This window comes from Arvicanthis niloticus, chromosome 2, assembly GCF_011762505.2.
Source record: "Arvicanthis niloticus isolate mArvNil1 chromosome 2, mArvNil1.pat.X, whole genome shotgun sequence".
Lineage (NCBI taxonomy): Eukaryota > Metazoa > Chordata > Mammalia > Rodentia > Muridae > Arvicanthis > Arvicanthis niloticus.
The window spans coordinates 40,786,069-40,805,654 of record NC_047659.1 but is presented as its reverse complement, the minus strand read 5'-3'; the positions used below and the strand labels follow the sequence as shown (position 1 = coordinate 40,805,654).

Here is a 19,586-nt window from a genome sequence, read left to right as displayed (position 1 = left end):
TCTTTTTTATCATATAACTCTTACTAAGCTATCATCAAACTGATTTCTCATAGCTTACTATTGACATCCAAGTTACTTCAAATGTTTTATTTGGAGAACCATAGAGGAATTTTATACTACTCAGGGCAGTTTTCACTTTCTGACATAACTACTGAAGGATAAAATTTCACCTTTACTTCTTTTGTTCTGGGGTTTATATGCCGAAGAAGCATTTCAAAGCCAGGTCCAATTCTGAAGGGAGCTCTGCCTTTTCCTCATGAGATGGAATTGAGAAAAATGATGAAGACAACAGAGGTCTTTGGTTGACTTGCTTTAAAAAGACTCTTAAGGTTGGGGAGATGGCTTAGTTAGTAACGTGCTTGGGGTATTAACATGATCTAAACACCCACTTAGAAATCCAGATGCAATTGCTTGCATTTGTAACTCCATTTCTATCTAGGTGAAGACAGCAGATTCCCAAAGCTTGCCAGCCTACAGGTCTAGATTATTCTGCCAACTTTAGGTACTAATAAGACGTCATCTTTAAAAACAAAAAAAAAAGGACAGATTCATACTCTCGTCTCCATATGTGTGCAGTATGCTTACACACATACACTGTTGTGTGACTTTTCCTGGGTAGACATTCAAAAATTTCTCTTCATCCCAGAAAGGGAGCTTGCCATAAACAAAGTATCAATTCTACCAAAGTTACACTGGGAGGTCGAAAGAGTTATGCTTACTTATTGAAATATGGATCAGGGTTACTCACAGGAGCAGAAGTGTGGCCAGATGCATAATGGAAAAGCTGCAAAGCATGGCAATCTCTGTGACTTGCAGGGAACTTGACAGATCAGAGAGTCTGGTCTAGGCAGATAAGCCAGTCAGTATCTTGTATCCTGTCATCCTAGCTGCTCAGGCTCCTCTCAGTTGTTTACTGCTTCCTGGACCTTAGGGTAGGAAGGTAAGGGTAGGTTATGAGTCTTGAAGGTTTCAGGAACTTCCTCAGACTTGTGAGTTGTTTATTTCCTGAGTCTCCAGATCCTCTCTCCAGGAGGTTATATTTCATTTTGGAAGAAACTGTTATACAACACACTGGCACAGACAGAGTATCCTGAAGACCCCTGGGGGCAGACACATGTATTGTTGCATCCTGGTTTTGATACTTGTGACAACAGAGTGGAAACAAAATACCCTCTGAAGATACCTGAATTCTGAAGGTGGGCTAGACTTGCCAGTGACATCTTCTGCCTTCACTAAACATTGGCTTTTTCCATTGCCACTTATGATGAACTTAACTTCTGCTCTTGATAATTAATCTCCAAGAAGGCTAATTCCCAGTAGATACTTGCCATATTCCAAATAATTTCATTGCCTATTCATCTCTTAATTAACATAATATATAAATGCTATATTTTATACTTTTATCTTTTTTTCTTTCATCTTAGGGTACTTTGGAAACATTATGTATTATAGTCAATATAATTTATGTCTGAGAAACAGCTTCAAAATTCAGAAATAAAAATCTATCCTGTAAACAAAGGCGGCATCATGTGCACAGAAAACCTACCAAGTATTTATACTAAAAAATGAAATGCAAAATCTTAAAATAGAGCCTTTGAATTAATTGTGAGCTCCACACTAAATTTAAACTTTTAGGCATTGTTATGAATATGCTTCTTTATGACTTCATGCATTTTCTAGATATTGATGAGATAAAGTCAAAATGCCTGAATATCGCCTCCTGGATTCAAGAGTCACAGGTCAGGTCAAAGGCTATGAGAAAGACATTTTCTTCAAGACCTTCACGGCATTGCTTGTCTTTCGGCTTTATTATAGCCGAGGTTACATATCCACACAAAGTAGTTGTAAACACTAATTTTACCTGAGCACTAAATGATTTAGCAGAAGATGAGAAGGCAGAAATAATCGTTGGGGATGTGGTCTATGGTCTTCCTCAGCATCGGATGCAGGCTCTTGGTCATGTTTGCATTGAGGACACTTATCGGTGTTCCCTGCATCTAACGATGTTGGGGCAGTGAGTTTATGTTGGTTCCCTGAATAGACTGTAAAAGGAAGGAGACAGTATCTGTCATTACACCTACACACACACACACACACACACACACAAGGCTATGGTTCTATTTCAGAATCCAGGACCTGGTGCCCACTAGGCAAGTCCTATACCAAGAGCATGTATTCCCCATCACAAAAAAATATTTCTAAACACAAGAATAAGCAGCTCCCTGAACATAATTGAGAAACAGAGATTCCAAATTAAATATAAATAATTTTACAACATTGAGATGACTTCTAGAATTTTAAGACTCTAGATATTTTCTCTGCCTACTCTGTCATTTTCATTATGTAACCCAAGTTAGCCCCAAAGTTGCCATCATCCTCCCTCACCACCCCCAGGCCTGGAATTACAGGTGTTTTCCTGCACCATTGAGTTTGTGTGTTGTTTTAGCACAGTTGTTTCTTGTATTCGGTTGAATAAACTATTTTAGCCCACTGAAATGTGATTTGTGGGATTTTTAAGTCTCTCTTTTCAATTGTAAATCAGGAAATCTCCCCTCCCTTGGTTGCCTCTCCTGAACACTCCAGCATCTATTCAAAGACAGATTTTTTTTTGTGTGCCTTGAAACTTTGAACCCTGTATCAATGCTTCATTCTGGTGCCAGCTCAGTAGCCGGTTCTTTTTTGTCAGTTAAAGGATTAAAAGACAGAGCTGGGGACCACTGAGACTCCAGGGCTTTAGGTTTTTATCTGGACTTAGGGTGGCCTACTACTTGGTTCCCCAACCCTTTCTCTATCATTTAACATTGTCTGGGGCACCATTGTGAAGCAGGGGTGAGTCTCTCTGTCTCTGCAGCTGCTGATTGGCTGGGCTGAGACTGGGTGCTCCCAGGACTTCTGCTCTTGGCAGGTAACAGCTACAGAGAGACCCACCACATGCAGGGAAAAAGAGCTTTGCTCAGGAGGAGCAGAAACTCATCCTGGGGACAAAAGAGCCACTCCACAAAGAAAGAGAAGCACTGCATGTTGCTGGGGTGGTTTCTTCTACCCCAAGGCCCATGGCCTCAGTATCCTGTGCCCAAAATATATACTCCTGGGAATTTTAATTGGCTAAATCATTGAGGTCAAGCACATGTCCTCATTCAGGTTTATGTCTTTGAATTGTCCAATGGTGGAGTATAGTATGACAGGGTTCTGACAATTTAGTTTTACAGACACCAAGTTTAAAATGTCACTGTATCAACATTGTTATAGTTCCAGCTCTATACTTTCCTTGACAGCCACTGGATGTCACTATAGTTCCCCAGATGGAATCCTCTGCTGTCACAGTGGAGCTGGTGTGTGTGTGTGTGTGTGTGTGTGTTGGGTGTGGCATCAGTTTCAACTCCTCTGGAACTTAATGGGATCCATGTTTGTCTTGCTCCCTTTTGGATTCCTAATTGAAGCCGTGGTAGAAGGCAGCGGCAATTAATACAATACCTCGAGCGCACACCTACACAGTCTTCAGGAAAAAAAAAAAAAAAGGATTAATTGTTTTAGTATCGTTGCTACAGCAGCTGAGATTTCCATTGTGAATACTACTGTGGATTGGCTTTAATAAGCAGAATGAATGACCAGAGGCTTTTAATGAAACCATTTTACAATGTGCAGTCGTGTCCACAGCATCTCTCAAAGCCAGGAGGAGTTGTGAGGTGCGGGCAGCTTGCTGCTACCTGCTCTGAAGCTATGACTGAACACGTTTTCCCCTTTTGTTTCAAACAAAAGAGTCTCAGCATTTCCCCTGTTGGCTGGAGCCGATGATGATATGCACTTGCACTTTCTGTGCTCTTTATAACTTAGCAGTTTTCAGAGTTCTAACTCCTCTTGTCACCACTCGGAGCCTCAGTTGAAGCCCACAGGACATGTTCTGGACATGGTGTCATGTGCCTTGACCTCGTGTACTCTCAGATGTGGTGTCTTGACAACATGGGAATAAAACTGCATCCGGGTTCTTCGACAGGTTCCCAGAGCTGTCTGAATTCCCGCTGTCTCCCACTTCAGGTATTATGGTAGCCTCATAGCCGGCCCTCTCCCAAATTGTGCACCAGGTTTATCCATCTGGGTGTGGACCTGAGTCTTTATAGTTTTATTCACTGTCATTTGTGGGGCCTGGAGTGCTTGCCTAACCCAGTCTGCACAGGCTATGTCTCACCTCTTGCTCCTCACAGCACCCCTCAATCCTCTACAGGTGAAGCGCAGGCATATTGTTGCACGCACTGGTTGCCTCTTCTTTTCCTTGTTTGTTCTGTTAGGATCCTCAGGTTCCTTCTTTATCTAGCTCCCTGCTTGGCTACTAGGGCTGTTGCTCTAGTAACTTTAGTTTTTTCTTAAAAAAGTACTCATGCCAACTAGGTAAATGTGAGCCCTTTCTTCAGTAGCTGACTCGTCTGACTGCTAACCTAATGGCACATGCCACCAAATACCCAGTCTCATGTGGTGTAGTCATCCTTTGTGTCTGAGACCAAGTAGGTTGGCCTACTGCTTTTCCACATTGCCCAGCCTGAGCCATGACCCCTCTTCTGGCCTCCATGGGAACCTATATTCATGTTTGTTCGTTCATTCATTCATTCATTCATTCTCACTCTCTGTCTCTCATTCTCTCTGTGGGTGTGTGTGTTACACACATAATCAAAAAAGCCAAGTCTTAAAATCAACTGATTTTTGACAAAACATATATAAATGATAGTGATACTTAAAAAAAATGTACAAATGCAATATTCCCTAAATTTTATGAGAAATGTTTATATATTCCCTCATACAGACCAGTAGAAAAAGCAGGATAGGAATAGTTTCTTCATATCCCTGGTTGGTAGATTTAGAGGCTGATTGTGATGACCAATATCCTGTAACATCTTCCCTAAGGACATAGCACAGGCCTTTTCCTGGAGTTTCAAGCAGGGACAACCCCCCCCCCCCCCTACTTTAACTGTTGTTTTTTTTTTTTTTAAAACAACTATCTTAATAATATTATCTTAATAATGATATTGTTATTAAAATTAGATAGTACTTCTGTGAAAAAAGGACTCTGCCTATGCCTATGTCTTCATAACCAGGCTCAAAGACAAATTAGTATGTTTTGAATTCAGTTGTACCAAATTGTAAGGTGCTTGTTTATATCCAATAGTTCACAGTGCATCTTACAAAGTCCGGTGAAGAAAGGCTTGGAAAACACATCAGAGAATTCACAGGCTGAGACGGATACTTATTCCTTCTCTCAAGTATGTGCCTGGTGGCTTGCAGTTTATGGAGGCTGTTAGTAACTGCTCCGTATGCTTTCCTGGTTCACTGGAGATATAGCATACACACAAGCCTTGAAAGAGAAATGAGTCTTTCTGTGGGTGTAAGTTGCCATTGTGGATTGGAGTTAATGAGTAGCTTATTTTGATTTGCTGAGACATGAATTTAAAGGTCTGTGAGCCTTCAATGTAAACCGTAATTTTCCTGAGGGAGTTAATCTGACTCAGGATTACCTGGGGGGTTTTGGTGATCTTAAGTAGCATTCTCTGATTAAGGCGTCCTTTAGAAATTGAGGCCCGGTTTAATTCTTTGCTTCTCAGATTCAGGTTTTGTTTTGCTTGGTCAGAGGCTGTTCATTTTGATTTGGAAATAAGATTGACAAAATATAGGTGGTTTGAACCCAGCTCTGGGAAATCCGAGGAACATTTGTGGCCTGGAGTTTCCTGCAACAATGGTGTGGGAAGACTGTTTCCTGGGTGCATTAGAGGTAAAAGCCACTTTGTTTCTTCTGTTATCAAGTGATGAGAAGAACAGGGGCTCGGCTTCTATTTGAGCCCAGATGCGGCGCTTTTAGTGGATTCAGAGAACGAATCCAGGCAGAAGGTCACAGGTGAGCTCTTCCATTCTTGGCGGATTGAAGTTTCTTAAAAGACTTTGAACTTAAATCAACAGTTTCAGAAGACACTTTTCTTCTTTTTCTCTTAAAGAAAAAGTTCTCAAAAATTAAACAGAAAACAGAATTATTTGGTAACTTTTTTTCTAACTGCAAGACCCTGCAGATAAGTTAGAAACAAAAATAAAATGTAAAAAAAATAGGAAGTTCTCATTTTTGTTGTAAACATTTAAAATCCTTCTGACTGAAGCTTTACTGTGTTGAAGTAATTTTAAGGAGGCATTTCTGCTAGTTTTTAACTTACATATGAGTGATGTTTGGTGATTACAATTCACTTTCTGATTTCTGCAAAATAACCAGATTTAAAAAAAAAATAGTTTAACTAGTTATTGGTTAAGCATTTAAAATGGTTAAAATTTAATATAGCATTTGGGAGTGAAATGATTTTTAAACATGTGTCCCCATTGATTGCTTTTGAGTGAATGCCCACCCACTTAAAGCAGGAGGCTTTAATTTTGGCTCACGGTTCTGGATGGTTTCATTCACAGTCACTTTCTCCAACGTTTCTGTGCTGTAATGAGGGGGCCATCATGGCTGCAGGAGCATGTGGAGAAGGAAGGGAGACAGAAAGGGACCAGGGGCAAGATGACACCACTGTTTCCAGTGACCTGTTTGCTCCAGCTGGGTGCAACTTTCTAACACTTCCAAGGTGTCCCAAAATAACACCACCAACTGGAAGATCAAGTGTTCAACTCTGGAGCCAGTGTGGATCATTTTATAATTCAAACCACAGTTACAACTGAAAACTTTTAGGAATATTTTAACAGAATATTTATGTTGATCTTTATGAAGTTAAAAGAAAAACAGAAAACAAGGCCTTTAAAATAATAGAAACGGATCTGTGTGAACAGCACTTCTGACTGTTTCTTGAATAGTGACTCAAAGGTCAGAGTTTATTCTGGGTTTTGAACACTGTATCAAAACTTATGTTTTAGAAAATTAATGGGTTCTATTTTTGTGTTTAAAAATGTGGGGGTACTTAGAAGGAATACTTAGTTGGCTAAAACTTGTTTGGTTTTAGAATATGAAGGAGAACATTCATGAGAAGACTTCATTAGGTGCCCAGGACTGCTGTTTGTGTCTTTGCGTTGTTAGGTCTTGGTAGCATGGACATGGCAGTGCCTACACTTTCACACTGGTGTTCTGAACGTTTCCCTTTCTCCACACATGACCTGTCTTCCTTTCAGGACTACGCTTTAGCATCTTGTATCTCTCTGTTGAACGTTATGACTATTCACTGTATTTAGTGAGCTATCTCACTAAAAGAAAACAAATACTGTAAGCTGTAATTAGCTGATCATCAGTGGTCCGTGCCGGGGTTATTTAGATCTTTGGAACTGTAGTCCTTAGTGGAATGAAATTGACTCGGGATGCAACAGTGCATCTAAATTGAGATGCTGAATTACAAATGTATAAAGAATGTGGTATGCTTTTTAAAAGCCAAATTCCACGGTAAGAGAACTTCATTGTCAGACTTGTACATGGGGTAAAAAACATAGCCGAGTTCAGCCCCATGGAATTTTACTGGCTTTGTCTATATGATTTGGAGCCAGATCATTTCTTTAAATGAATAGAAAAAAAATATATTTTGCTTTCTTAAATACAGTCTTAAGCTTTGATTGCCCTTTGATAGCATTTTCTTAATATTGTGAGGATTTTTTTTTTGTAACTTCATTGTTTGCATTATTGAAATATTCAGTACTATAGATCTGTGAAATTTCCTGAAGTATTTTTTGTTTATCTTTTCTTTACAAATTTATATTCTGGCTGTAGTTGGTGTGTGTGTGTGTGTGTGTGTGTGTGTGTGCAGGCGTGTGCTGACAACAAAAACCCAGACTACATTCTACTCAGTGATCATACCCAGCACACTATATTCTTTAGTTTCTTATTTGTGGTGGCCATTCAAATACAGCTTGTTTTTTTTTTTTTTTTCCTAACCAATTTTGTATTTAAATTTGAATGCATCCCGAACTCAAATGATCTAAATTACTTTTATGGAAGGTTAAGATTAGATAACTTGAAATCTAGCTTTTATTTTTATTCTTCTTACATTCAGAACATGATTGTGTATTTTCAAAAGATTAGCAAACATTTATTGCACACATTTGAAAGTAAAAACAAAACTGATAGTAAAAATTTTAGGAAATGAGATGAGTGATACTTTTCTTGTTTATAGAATTAGAACTTGCTGAGGTGCAGGGAGCGTGCCTATTGTAGGAAATTCTATGCAGGAGGAAGCAGTGCTCTACAGGAGAGAGGCCATCTTGGACCAGGCAAGAGGGCACAGTCAATCTGGGGAACTTGGCTAACTTTAAAACATAAGCATAAACTTGCTCATTAGATTATTATAATAATGTCATAAGGATTCCATTAACAGATTAGCAGAAACTTGAAGAACCATCCAATGTAAATGGAGGTGTGCATTTCTACAATTCTGGAGGGTCACATTCCTTTGAAGGGTTCTAAAGGAACCTGACTCTTGATCCTTCTAGGTGCTGTTGATGTTTCCTGGCTTGTAGTCCTATTGCTTAATCTCTGTTTTGCATGTCTATATCGCAGACATGCATAATGCCCTATACTGTCTACCTCAAATCCCCTTCTGTCTGTGGTTTCAAGGATGCTTACAGATGGATCAAGAGCCTAATTCTTTATTTCTCAACACTATATGCTTGTCATTGGACATCTGCAAATGCTTTTTCATGTAAGATAACATTTGCAGGTTTTTGGAGTTAGGCCCTGATATCTTTAGGGACATTATTCAGTCTTCTTGGGGTATTATAAAAATTAAATATGGTAGCGTGCTCACAGATTGAGACATGCAGAGTAGTAATTTCTTTCTGTAACTGGAATGAATTTTAGGCCCTGTATTTCTTGCCTTCAGAAAAGCAGAGAATTTAACCTTATAGTATTTGTGTGCAGATAGTTTTTTTTTTGGGGGGGGGGTCAATAATTCAGATTCTGCTGGTGAGTTGCCTTTGGTTTGAAGTGCATATATTCGACAACTGAGACCCTGTTTACCTTTTCAGCATCCTGGTTAGGCACTTCATTTTCAACCAAGGTATCTTATCTGTCTTATTCACTGTTTTCTTCATGTCCTAGAATCTCCTGCTTGTCTCACACTTCCTTTCTGAAAAGCATAAGGCCCTTTAAGTCTGGGGTCTTTTTATAGCTCTCCCATCTTCTCTCTGGGGACTTAACGCTCTCCCACCCTTTCCCAATACCCATACGGGGAGGCTGTGAGCTTGGCATTGCCCTCAGCTCTTGCTTCTGTTTGATACATGACTTCTTGAGGATTTTTTTTTTTAATGCAAACCTATGGTTCAACCCACTCAGTACACTTCAACTTTTGAGGACCCTGATTCCCTGAAAATACTCCTGTTCCTAAAGTAGGCCAGACAGGGTCATGGGTCATGGTTGAGGGTCTGACTTTACTCTTTCTCATTCATTATTCTCTTACCTCTAACTCCAAACTCATGAATGGATGGATCCCTGTATGGGGCAGCAGAGGACCATGATTCTTTCTAAGCAATTATAACTGCCAAAGATCGGTTAGATCTATATTGAATCTTAACCATCAAGAAAATGTCTATCTGTTGTTTTTCCCTGTCTGTGTTGATACACATTCAGGGTGTGTCATAAGCTCCTTTCTTATTTTTAGGAAAAGGGAACTGTACTGAGAAACACAGGTTGCTGAAAGCCAGCAAATGAACCATTATTGTCACCCTGAATTTCTTTCCCTGGCAGAATATTTTCCCTGCAGTTACACAGAATATAGGAACACACTCAGGGCATAGTGCGTGTACTCATTTTAGCTTGGAAGTACCAGCTAAGGTTTGTGGGAAAGATAAACAGAGGTGAGTAGTATTTAGAGACTGCTAACAATACCAATTTTGTACTGTAGTTCATTGATCTCTGGGTCTCACCCACTTGTGGCTCAGTTTACCAGTTTTTTTCTTACTAATACAATCTTCCCAAGTGTAGTAAGAGAAGCTGGCTATCTCTCATGGCTTGTCCTTCCTTCTCACACTTTTGGAGTATTCCTTCTGCTCCCATTGCTTAGATTTTCAGGATGTATCAAGATAGTGCCCATTCTCTTTTCTTCTTTCTTCATTCTTCTCCTTTGATTTTATTATTTTTTTTTTTTTAAAACAAACCTACTATTACCATGTCAATCTCCTTTACATCACCTCTGCCATGGTTAACTCCAATTAACCTCCTAAATGGACTTTGTGTTAAAAATCAGTTCTACACTCAACAGCATACGTGATACAATTCAAACCTGTCATTATACTGTCTCCTGTAAGTCCTGTAAGTCCATGGAGGATGGGGCTTCAACCCCACCCCTACTGTCGCTCCTACCTCTAGAAGCTCTTCTCCTGGTGCTGTCCTGTCACTCACTCAGCATGAGTCATGCTAACCTGGAAGCCATGTCCACTCACCCCAGGGGCTCCCTTCTTACTCTGCTGCATGTGTTTGGCTCTGGCCTTTTCTTTGGCATCTTTGCTGGAGGATCACCCTCTCCACAAGTACTTCTCTGTAAAGCCACTGGAAATGGACTCTTTCCTTTGCTCGTAATACATTATGTCTTCCTTGCTCCATGTTATGGTTTTTTTTTTTTTTTTTTTTTTTTTTTGCCATCTTTAAAAAGCTAACATTTGATTGTCATGTTTGTTTTTTTTTTTTTTTTCTGGTTTTGTCCATTTTAAAACTCCAAGGTCCAAGTAGAACCTTGAATCCATGCAGGCCTTTAGTGACAATTAGACTGGAGAGATAAGTGGATGAGTGGACAGGTCTTGTAGTTTTATCTCATGTGAAACAGAAATTGATACGCATCTTGGGCACAGATGGTTTAGGGCAACTGCCATGACACCAGTGTTCGGGCTGGAGGTAGAGTTTAAAGAGCAGCTGGAAGCTTAGGGATTAGTAAAGAGGTTCTGTGAAAGAAGATGGGGGAACCATTGGAATGGTGACATTGGGAATGGCCTTAGGCGGCACATGGAGACCCCACAACTGATAGTTGGAAATACCAGGAGTAAAGGATACAGAGTGGGAGATAGAAAAAGATGCAGAAGGGACTAGTAATTTTACATTTCTTTAGGAGATTATGGTCAAAATGATATTAACAGTCACAATAATAAGACTTTCTGAAGTATAAGTACTTCGAGGTTTGAAAGGAAGATAATTGTAAGTATAGTAGCCATGCTATTATATTGAGGTAGAACAACATAAGTAAAGTTGATCATCTTAATCAATGGAACTGTGCAGTTCAGTGGGCATATGTACAGCAGATGCCCCATCGAACCGTAGCCCCATAGAACCAACATTTCTCTGCAGAACTCTCTCTTTTCACAGTGCAACTCTTTCCTACTTAAACAATAATGCTCTCTCTAGCCTCATATCCAGCCTTGGAAACTGCCATTCTACACTCTGTTAGTGTGCATCAGAGTGTTCTTGGTACCTTCTATGGGCCATACAGTGTTTGTCTTTTTATGTCTGTCTGATTTCACTTAGCACAGAGTCTTTAGGATTTACTCCTAGTGTACATCATACCTTCATTTCTTTTGAGGTGGATTTTCCATGTTGTGTATATATTCGCCTCCTAACCCACGGACACGGTATTGTTTTTGCTTTCAGGTACAAATATCTTCTGGAATCTCAATTTTATCGTCTTGGGATTTAGAGCCAGATATGGAATAGGGAGAGTCATTAAATGATTGTTCCATGCCTACTGGTTTGAAAAATCAGGGTGTGAACCTTGGCTTTCAACAAATTGTACTCAAGGAGGTGAAGATCTGTTAGCGCTGGGGAAAGCCATTTTAGGCTGAGGTTTCCCTTCAGGGAACTGGGTGCATGTGTCAAAAAGAGTGATTTTATGTAGAGGAGACAGGGAAGAGGAAACCAAGTCTGAGTTTTAGGAAAGGTAAGCAGTGAATGGAATTGGTCAGTGAGACAGAAACAAAGGTATCTGAACAAGCTAAGACCAGAATTCTGCTTGTCCGTGAGTACTTATTGCAACCCATCTATATTCATCGAGATGAATTCCTTTTCAAAGAATTTAAGTGTGATTGCTTACAAGGATTCCTTATAGTATGTCACAGATCATGTCTGCGTGTTGAATTTCTGAGATGCTGATTTTTTTTTTCCCAAAAGGTCCTAAGAATATGTTAAGAACAGAGGAGTTCATGTTCCTTTCTTAGCTATTCTGCACCTTCTTTTCTGCACTGGCAATCTCATAATTAAATTTTCCTGACTTTTTACTTAAGAGTAAGATACACTAAGAATGTTCAGCACATCCCATGGGAATATCTTGATGACTTTTCAGATACTGCATGTTCCTGGGAATGTTCAATGGGAATAAACAGAATTGTGACCTCGCCCAGTTGCTTCCCATTTGCCACTCTTCCTAGCCACATAGATGGAATTTTCCCACATTGAACCTTATGTGAGAAGAATCATGCAACAAACATCTTTGTTCCTTAAAGATTTCTGCTTGAGATTATTGTAGAATATACTTATTGTGTGCTCTTATAAAAATCATTCTCATGTCAAGGAGTATATGGGTAGTTTCTCGTTTGGGGCTATTATGAATTCTGCAATCACAAACACCATCACTGTTTGCATTACAATAGACATCTTGCAGGTTATGTTTGAATTCTTTAATGTTGCCTTTGCTGGATTCACGGAAATCCTTTTTTACTAAGTACCTTCCTACCTTACTTAATTATCTCCATTGTTAATTCAGGATCTATTTTTCTTAAATTAGGTTTGAAAGTATAAAGTGCCATGAAGAATTGAGCTTCATAAGAAACTGTATCCACTTGAGTGGAAATTTCTTCTTTAAAACATCTATTTTAATTTCTTCAGCTACCCAGATTATGTGTCTTAAATGCATAGTGAACCTGTCAAAATTCTTCATCTCTTAATGAGGTGAATTGTTCAAACCTGGAGCAAATATTTTAATTTTGGCACCATGATGAGTTAAAGGAAGAATAGCTCTCATGTCTTAATACAGATTTGTTATCAAACTTATACTGTAATTTGCATAGCAATAAAAGGAGTATGAGAATTAGCAAAAATGGCATTTGTGATATTTTTGTGTAATTTTCCTTTTAGATGACTGCTTTGGTATAAAAGTCGATGTAGTAATTCTGAGTTGAACAGAAACCTTGCCAGTGTGTAGATATTTAAGAATTGAGATGAAACTTGATGTTTAATAATACATTGTGAATGATACATCATTTACTTTATATGTTTGCATGCTGATGCATTTGTGTGTATTATCACATTCATCTGTTGAACTATTTATGTGTCTGTCAACACACTCATTGAAATATTCTCACAGAGAGAACAGTAGAGGACCATGAGTTGCTGATTGAAGTGCTGTCTCACTGGGGGATGGAAGAAGACAATAAGCTGTATCTTAGAAAGAATTATGCCAAATATGAATTTTTTAAGAACCCAATGGTGAGTAGACTCTCTGCTAACAGTTATGGAATTAAATGAGTCACTTGGTTTTTATGTGCAGAAGAACATTGTTATAAATAAAACAGAGCTAGTTGCTTTGGATTTGTGGTCTTGAGGTCCTATTTTAACGATGGTGAGCTAACATGATGTCTGGTAGTTTACGTTCACAGATATAGCACTAAATTTAACATTATTGGCAAACTCTGAATGGAGATGAATTTGGTTATTTGATTTCTAAATATTGGGAAAACCAACTTGGAGATTTACTATTTCTTCTCTTTCCTGCCATTTAAGACACGAAGCCAAAGAAATTCTGTATTTGCTTTAGAAAATGAATTGTATTGGTCCCTAAGTGTTTTCCACATTGCTGTTTAGTATACTTCATAGAATTAAGGAAAATAGGGCATTTTCTAAAGCAAATTGGCGATGGTTGTGAGCATTATAGCTTTGCCAGGCATTTAATTAAGACTGATATGTATCTTTCTTTAAATTATTTTATTTTCAGTGCAGTAACTGCTGTTCTAGGTAGATATGAGGCAAAGCACAGCACATCACCTCGTAAACACTCCCTCCATTACAGTTCTCTTTAAAAGAAGGAAAACGCATGTTATCCTAATGAAGTCTGCCAATCCAGAGAAGTCAGAATCGCCTCTGGGCTCATTATTTTAATTTTTTTTTTTTTTGTCTCTGCAGCTGTGGTGTATTTTTATACTAAGTTTTGGATAATTGGATTGAAACGATCCTTTATGAAAAATATATGATACACACCATAATAGAATATTTTCAAACCCTAGAAGACCTCTTATGTTCTCTTTTATTGTAACTTATTAATAGAAACATAATGGGTTGATCTTTGACAAAGAAAATGAGAGTTCTAATAAAAATGAAATAGAATTAGATTTGAAGGAAAAGTATATTCTTCCTGAGAGCCTTTATTAAGACATCCACTTAGAAGTTATATTTAAGGAACTATGGCTTAGTGTACAATTTTTTATCTTATTTATTTTTACTTAAAGCTCGACATTCATTTCTGTAGATCTGCGTAGTGATTCTTGACTTGGGGGTGATGTGACTGTGTGGGGAGCTGTTTTTTTTGTAATAACACAGGGTAAGTGGGAGAGCAGCTGTGGGGTGAGGTTAGAAGCTAACTGTTCAACATCTCTGACACACAGTTCAGCCCCAACAATGCAGAGATTTTCCACCAGAGTGTTAGTAGATGGTTGTTGACAAATCCTCTCCTGGAGGAAATACAGTAGAATATATGTTTCCAAACTTTTCTTATCGTGAAATTTACCTTGGGGAGCCCCAGAACTTATTAAAAACACTTCAAGACCTGTCCAAACCTACTGAATCAGAAAAGTAAAGAATGAAGCTTGGGGATTTCTATTTTAAACAACTTCCTGGGCTGATTTTTTATGATTAAACAAGATTGGAAAAATAGTAGGTAGAAATGAATGGCCTTTTAGCTTCTCAGCTGAGTCCTGGCTAGTCAGTTTTCTGGGCTATGACTTTTGACACAGCCTTTGCCCCTTACTTCTATGAGTCTTGACTTTGTGCAATGGGTCAGGCCTCATGCAGTACCTGGTAGGGTGGTTGCAAGACTGAAGGAAGAGATGAGAGCATACTCACTTGAAACTCAAGGGGTAAGATTTCTCCGTGAGTATCATTGCCTTGTCTGCTGATCTTTGCACTGTCACCTGGGTTTATAAGGAGGTCATGTAATTTAGGTTTAGGAATGGCATTTTCCAAAACATTTTGGAGGGATTTAAGACATGTTGGTTTATAGATGTTTTGCTTAAGTTACTATATTGGTCATCATGGAATCTTGCCTGGCCCAAGTTTGAGATTAATTTAACTTGTATCTTTGGTCAGTATTTCTTTCCAGAGCACATGGTGTCTTTTACAACCGAAATGAATGGTGACAGATCTCCTCCACAGATCCTGCAGGTAAAATGTCTTCATTAAAATATGTAAGAACACAAAAATGAAAACTCTGTTGTTTTGGGGTTTTTTTTTGTTTTTGTTTCCATAAGACTGTTTTTAACCAGAGTTTGAAATGTTGTAACCTACATGATTCATTTTTCCTGAAGATAAAAGGGAAAAAAAAAACCTAGATAAATAAATAATTTACTAAATTACTCAATAACATTTTCTTCCTGATTGGAAAGAATTTTCAATGTTTAAACATGTTTTCCATGACAGAAAACTTACATGTAATTTGTGTGTGTGTGTTAAAAGCACATTTGTTTTTGAAAAATTCAACTTCCTAGTGAACTAAGGCACTTATACTGGTAGAGACTTAGAATAGCTTCTATAATAAATAGCTTCAATAGTATTTGAGAGAAAATACATAGCAGTTAAGTGATTGGAAGAGAAGATGTATGCAATGTACCCATTCCTTTAAATTCCTATGTGAAGTTGCTTCCCTCTTTTGACCATCTATACCCCCCCAATGAAAGACACACAGAGCCTTATATTTTAATATGCCTCAAGCAGCACAATAGCTGGGCAACTGCCTAACCTCGAGCTATTTGTAGCCACTTTCTTACTGATAACTCTGAATTACTATTTACTGATTTCTATGTTCCATCTTGGCTGCCCTTGGCCCAATAGAGAAGCCCTCTCAGCCATGTTCTCTTGGCACTTTTACATGGTGGCTTTCCTTCTCCCTTCTGCACATTCTTCTTCCACGGCATCTCTGTTGCTTCTGCTCCTTCCTCATAGCCTCTAGCCTGGGAACCCTCAATGCTGTCAATGCTGTCTACCCCACTATTGGCTGCTGGCATTTTTATTTACCAATCAGAATTAACTGGGGAGGGGGCAGGTTCCCAGAAGCTAAGTGCAGACTCCACATCTTAAGGGCCAGCACTTAGCATTCATTACAGTAAACAGCAAAATACAAAACCTCAACACATTCTGTGAGCCAGCACTTACAGTGGCTGTGAGGGAAACACATGGAATCCTAAAACAGTTGTAGCATCTCCACTGAATCCACCTTATGATTACTGGGTTTGTTTCTATTACCTGGGCTGTTCTTTGGGATGGTCATTTTTCTAAGGCATCACCTCTGCAGTCAGTCAGTTGGAGTAATTTTATTTTCAACAGATTAACAGATGTGGCAACCACAGTTGTTTTTCACAGATTCATTAGTGCTGTGGAAGCTAAACCTGGAAATTCACAAATTCAATTAATAGTGATGTTGTCTGGCCCAGTATAGCATGCCTTTTTATACATTAGACAAAGGTGCTTATCACAGATTTCTTTCCTGTGCATTTAAAAATAGGGAATGCTTTATTTTTGTCCTTCAGAATATTTGACAACTATCATTAGTTTTAAGAGAAGTTATTTTTTTACAAGCAGCTTTCGTACTGTAGGGTCTCGTAGAGGCACCCCTTGGTGTAGAAGAGTAGACCCCTAAAGCCTTGCCTGTGGATGCTTTGTGGGACGTGGTTGTGGTTTTTCTTCCACCTCATTTCCTAAATTGTCCTCTCCTATGATTCTCTTGCATTAATGTTAAATTAAAATAAAAAGGGAAATCACAGGCTTTAGAATCAGATAGTCCAGCACATGCCCTGACCTCTCCTCTCCGCGGAGGCAATGTTTCTACTTTTTAAAAGGTTTCTTCTCTCTCTAGCGTGACCCCTCTGACTCTTCTTTAAAAATTTAATTGGTTTGGTTTAATAACTTGGAAAGCACTCAAACTAAGAACCCACTTGCCTGTTTTGCATATCAATTAATTAATGGCTCATTGCATCAAAATTTTTTAGTGATTTACTTAAAAATGTAAATATCTCCTATCAGCATTTCCCTGGATATATTATAGGCCTTTAGGATATTTTACCCCATTTTAGTTAATGATGTCTGCTACTCTAAATTTTTCCATTTTTGCATTTGCATCCTCATAGGGATTTCTGTTTTCTCTCAGAAGGAGACACTAATGCATCTTCACTGTTGTAATAAGGGCCTGGCATAGCCATTTACATATGACTATCTTTTTCCTTTTCAATTTCCCCACCATCACATGCCCAGGGTCTCTACTAATTACTGCTTTGTAACAAACTCTTCCAAATCTTAATGGCTTAAAGTACCTGCTCCCATCTTACCAATGATTTTCTGGGGTATGAATTGGGAAGGAATTTGCTGCCAGGGTAACATTTCTGATGCTGTTTGGCTCAGTGGCTTGATGATGCTGGCTTTAAAAAGACAAAGTGAACTTTGTCTCTCCACATGGTATCTCATCCTCCAGGCCTTTTCCACTTTGTTTTAGGCCTTCTGTCTATGGTAGTCTTAGGTAAATATATTTTTTAAAAATCTGACAGCTGGCTTCTATGAATCAGTTCCAGGAAAACATTAAGCTAGGACTCCCATCTAGAACTTGTGGTGTTTCTTGTTTCTCCAACCAAATTCTAAGAGTGAGATACTTATCTTCATAAGGGTGAGAAACAGACTCCACCTCTTCATGATTCAATGCCAAGATCACACTGCTTAAGCCCATGTGGGATAGAAGATGCAACTAAAATTCCTCTTTATACCCCAGTCTGCTATGCCCACCAAAAACCAAAATTATGAGAGACAAGGAGAGAATGTATACTTTATCCTCTCTAGGGAGATGAGCTTGATTCAACTGTCTAATGACTGAAGTCAGGATGTCAGTCTTACAGTATACTGCATTACATAATGTACTTTCCAGGCCAAATACTTGTATGGGAATCTATAGAAGAAGATGAAACATGTCAGGAGTTAATTCTCTAGGTAATGTTTACTTTCAAGTATAAATTCAAATAGGTGTGATTTTCACCCATTTTATTGATTACTTTGAATGTATACATTTTTGGACAACCTTAATTTGGAACTTGGGCCAGGTTTTTGACTGAATTCTATCAAACATGCATCGTAATCTTGGTGCAGTGCAAATGCCATTGCTACTATTTATGTGAGTTTTCATGGTTGTGTCTGATGGGCAAAAGACTATTGGTATCATTGTTCCCATTGTTTAGGAATGCATCTAATATGTCTTCCAGATGTTTTTAAGCTCAAGCACGTATCCTGAAATCCATGGCTTCTTACATGCAAAGGAACAGGGAAAGAAGTCTTGGAAAAAAGCTTACTTTTTCCTCAGAAGATCTGGTTTATATTTTTCTACTAAAGGAACATCCAAGGTAAGCCATGGTATTTGGGGGTATGTTATGAACTATCTATTAGCTCTATTATATCAGGTTCGAATTTGTTATGGTGATTACTCTCCTAACTAATGTCGAGAGTTGAAGCTTAGTTTGAATCCTAGTCATCTGCTATAATACGTTTTAAAGGTTTTCAGACTTGCTTTCCATCGAGTCTCTCTGTTCTACAGCATTCATGACTCTGGATGCTCTTCCTCGTATATCAAAGGCATCCATTCCTTCCACCTCCAAACCAGTTTTACTTGGTTGATTCTCATCGGAGGCTTCAGATTTGAAGTATAATGCCTAATGTAATTTACACTTCTTTTAAAAACAGAGTTATTTCATTTTATGTGTATATTACTTTGTGTGCCTGAGTCTGTGCGCTGTATTCGTGCGACCCTGTAGATGTCAGAAGAAGTGTTGGGTCTCCTGGACGTAGAGTCATAGGCAGCTGTGGGCCACTGAATGGGTGCTAGAAACTGAACCCTGATTTTCTACAGGAGCAATAAGTGCCCTTAACCATTAAGGCATCTCTGCCGCCGCTACACCTTAAAAACCAACCAACCAACCAAATAAACAACCCACCCTTCTGTTTTATATAACTGGACTCCAGAGGCAAAAAAAAAAAAAAAAATCTATCCTAAGACCTGGGGTAATAAGATTTTAAATGTTGGCTGTTGAGCAATAAAATACTATTGTAATCTACATATCAGGCAGGTGAAATGGCTCAGCACTCACTGCTAGGTCTAACAACCTGAGTTCAAGATAGTTTGAACTCACATGCTGGAGGGAAAGAGCTGACTCCCACGTTTTTTTTTTTTTTTTTTTTTTTGAACTTCACAAGCACACTGTATTGTGTACACATACACAATGTAATTTAAACATGGAACTAATTTTAACCCATTAAAAATTGGGAACATAAGAACACTTTGATATTTTAGACCTCAATATTTCTGCTATGTGATATAAGACACGTCTAGCTGAGCAAAGACAATGTTTCTTGGTTTTGCTTCTTC

The 19,586-nt window shown here is 38.6% G+C and overlaps 1 protein-coding gene across 3 annotated transcripts in view; it reads left to right on the top strand.

Annotated features, from left to right (window-relative positions):
- Positions 1-19,586, top strand: part of Grb14 (growth factor receptor bound protein 14) — a 106,965-nt gene that overhangs the window by 70,457 nt on the left and 16,922 nt on the right. For all 3 annotated transcript variants that reach the window (XM_034496664.2, XM_034496665.2, XM_076928821.1), the window contains 3 exons: positions 13,287-13,408; positions 15,281-15,355; positions 18,430-18,567. In XM_034496664.2, the coding sequence (XP_034352555.1) occupies positions 13,287-13,408; positions 15,281-15,355; positions 18,430-18,567 (335 nt within the window). The remainder of the gene's footprint in view (positions 1-13,286; positions 13,409-15,280; positions 15,356-18,429; positions 18,568-19,586) is intronic.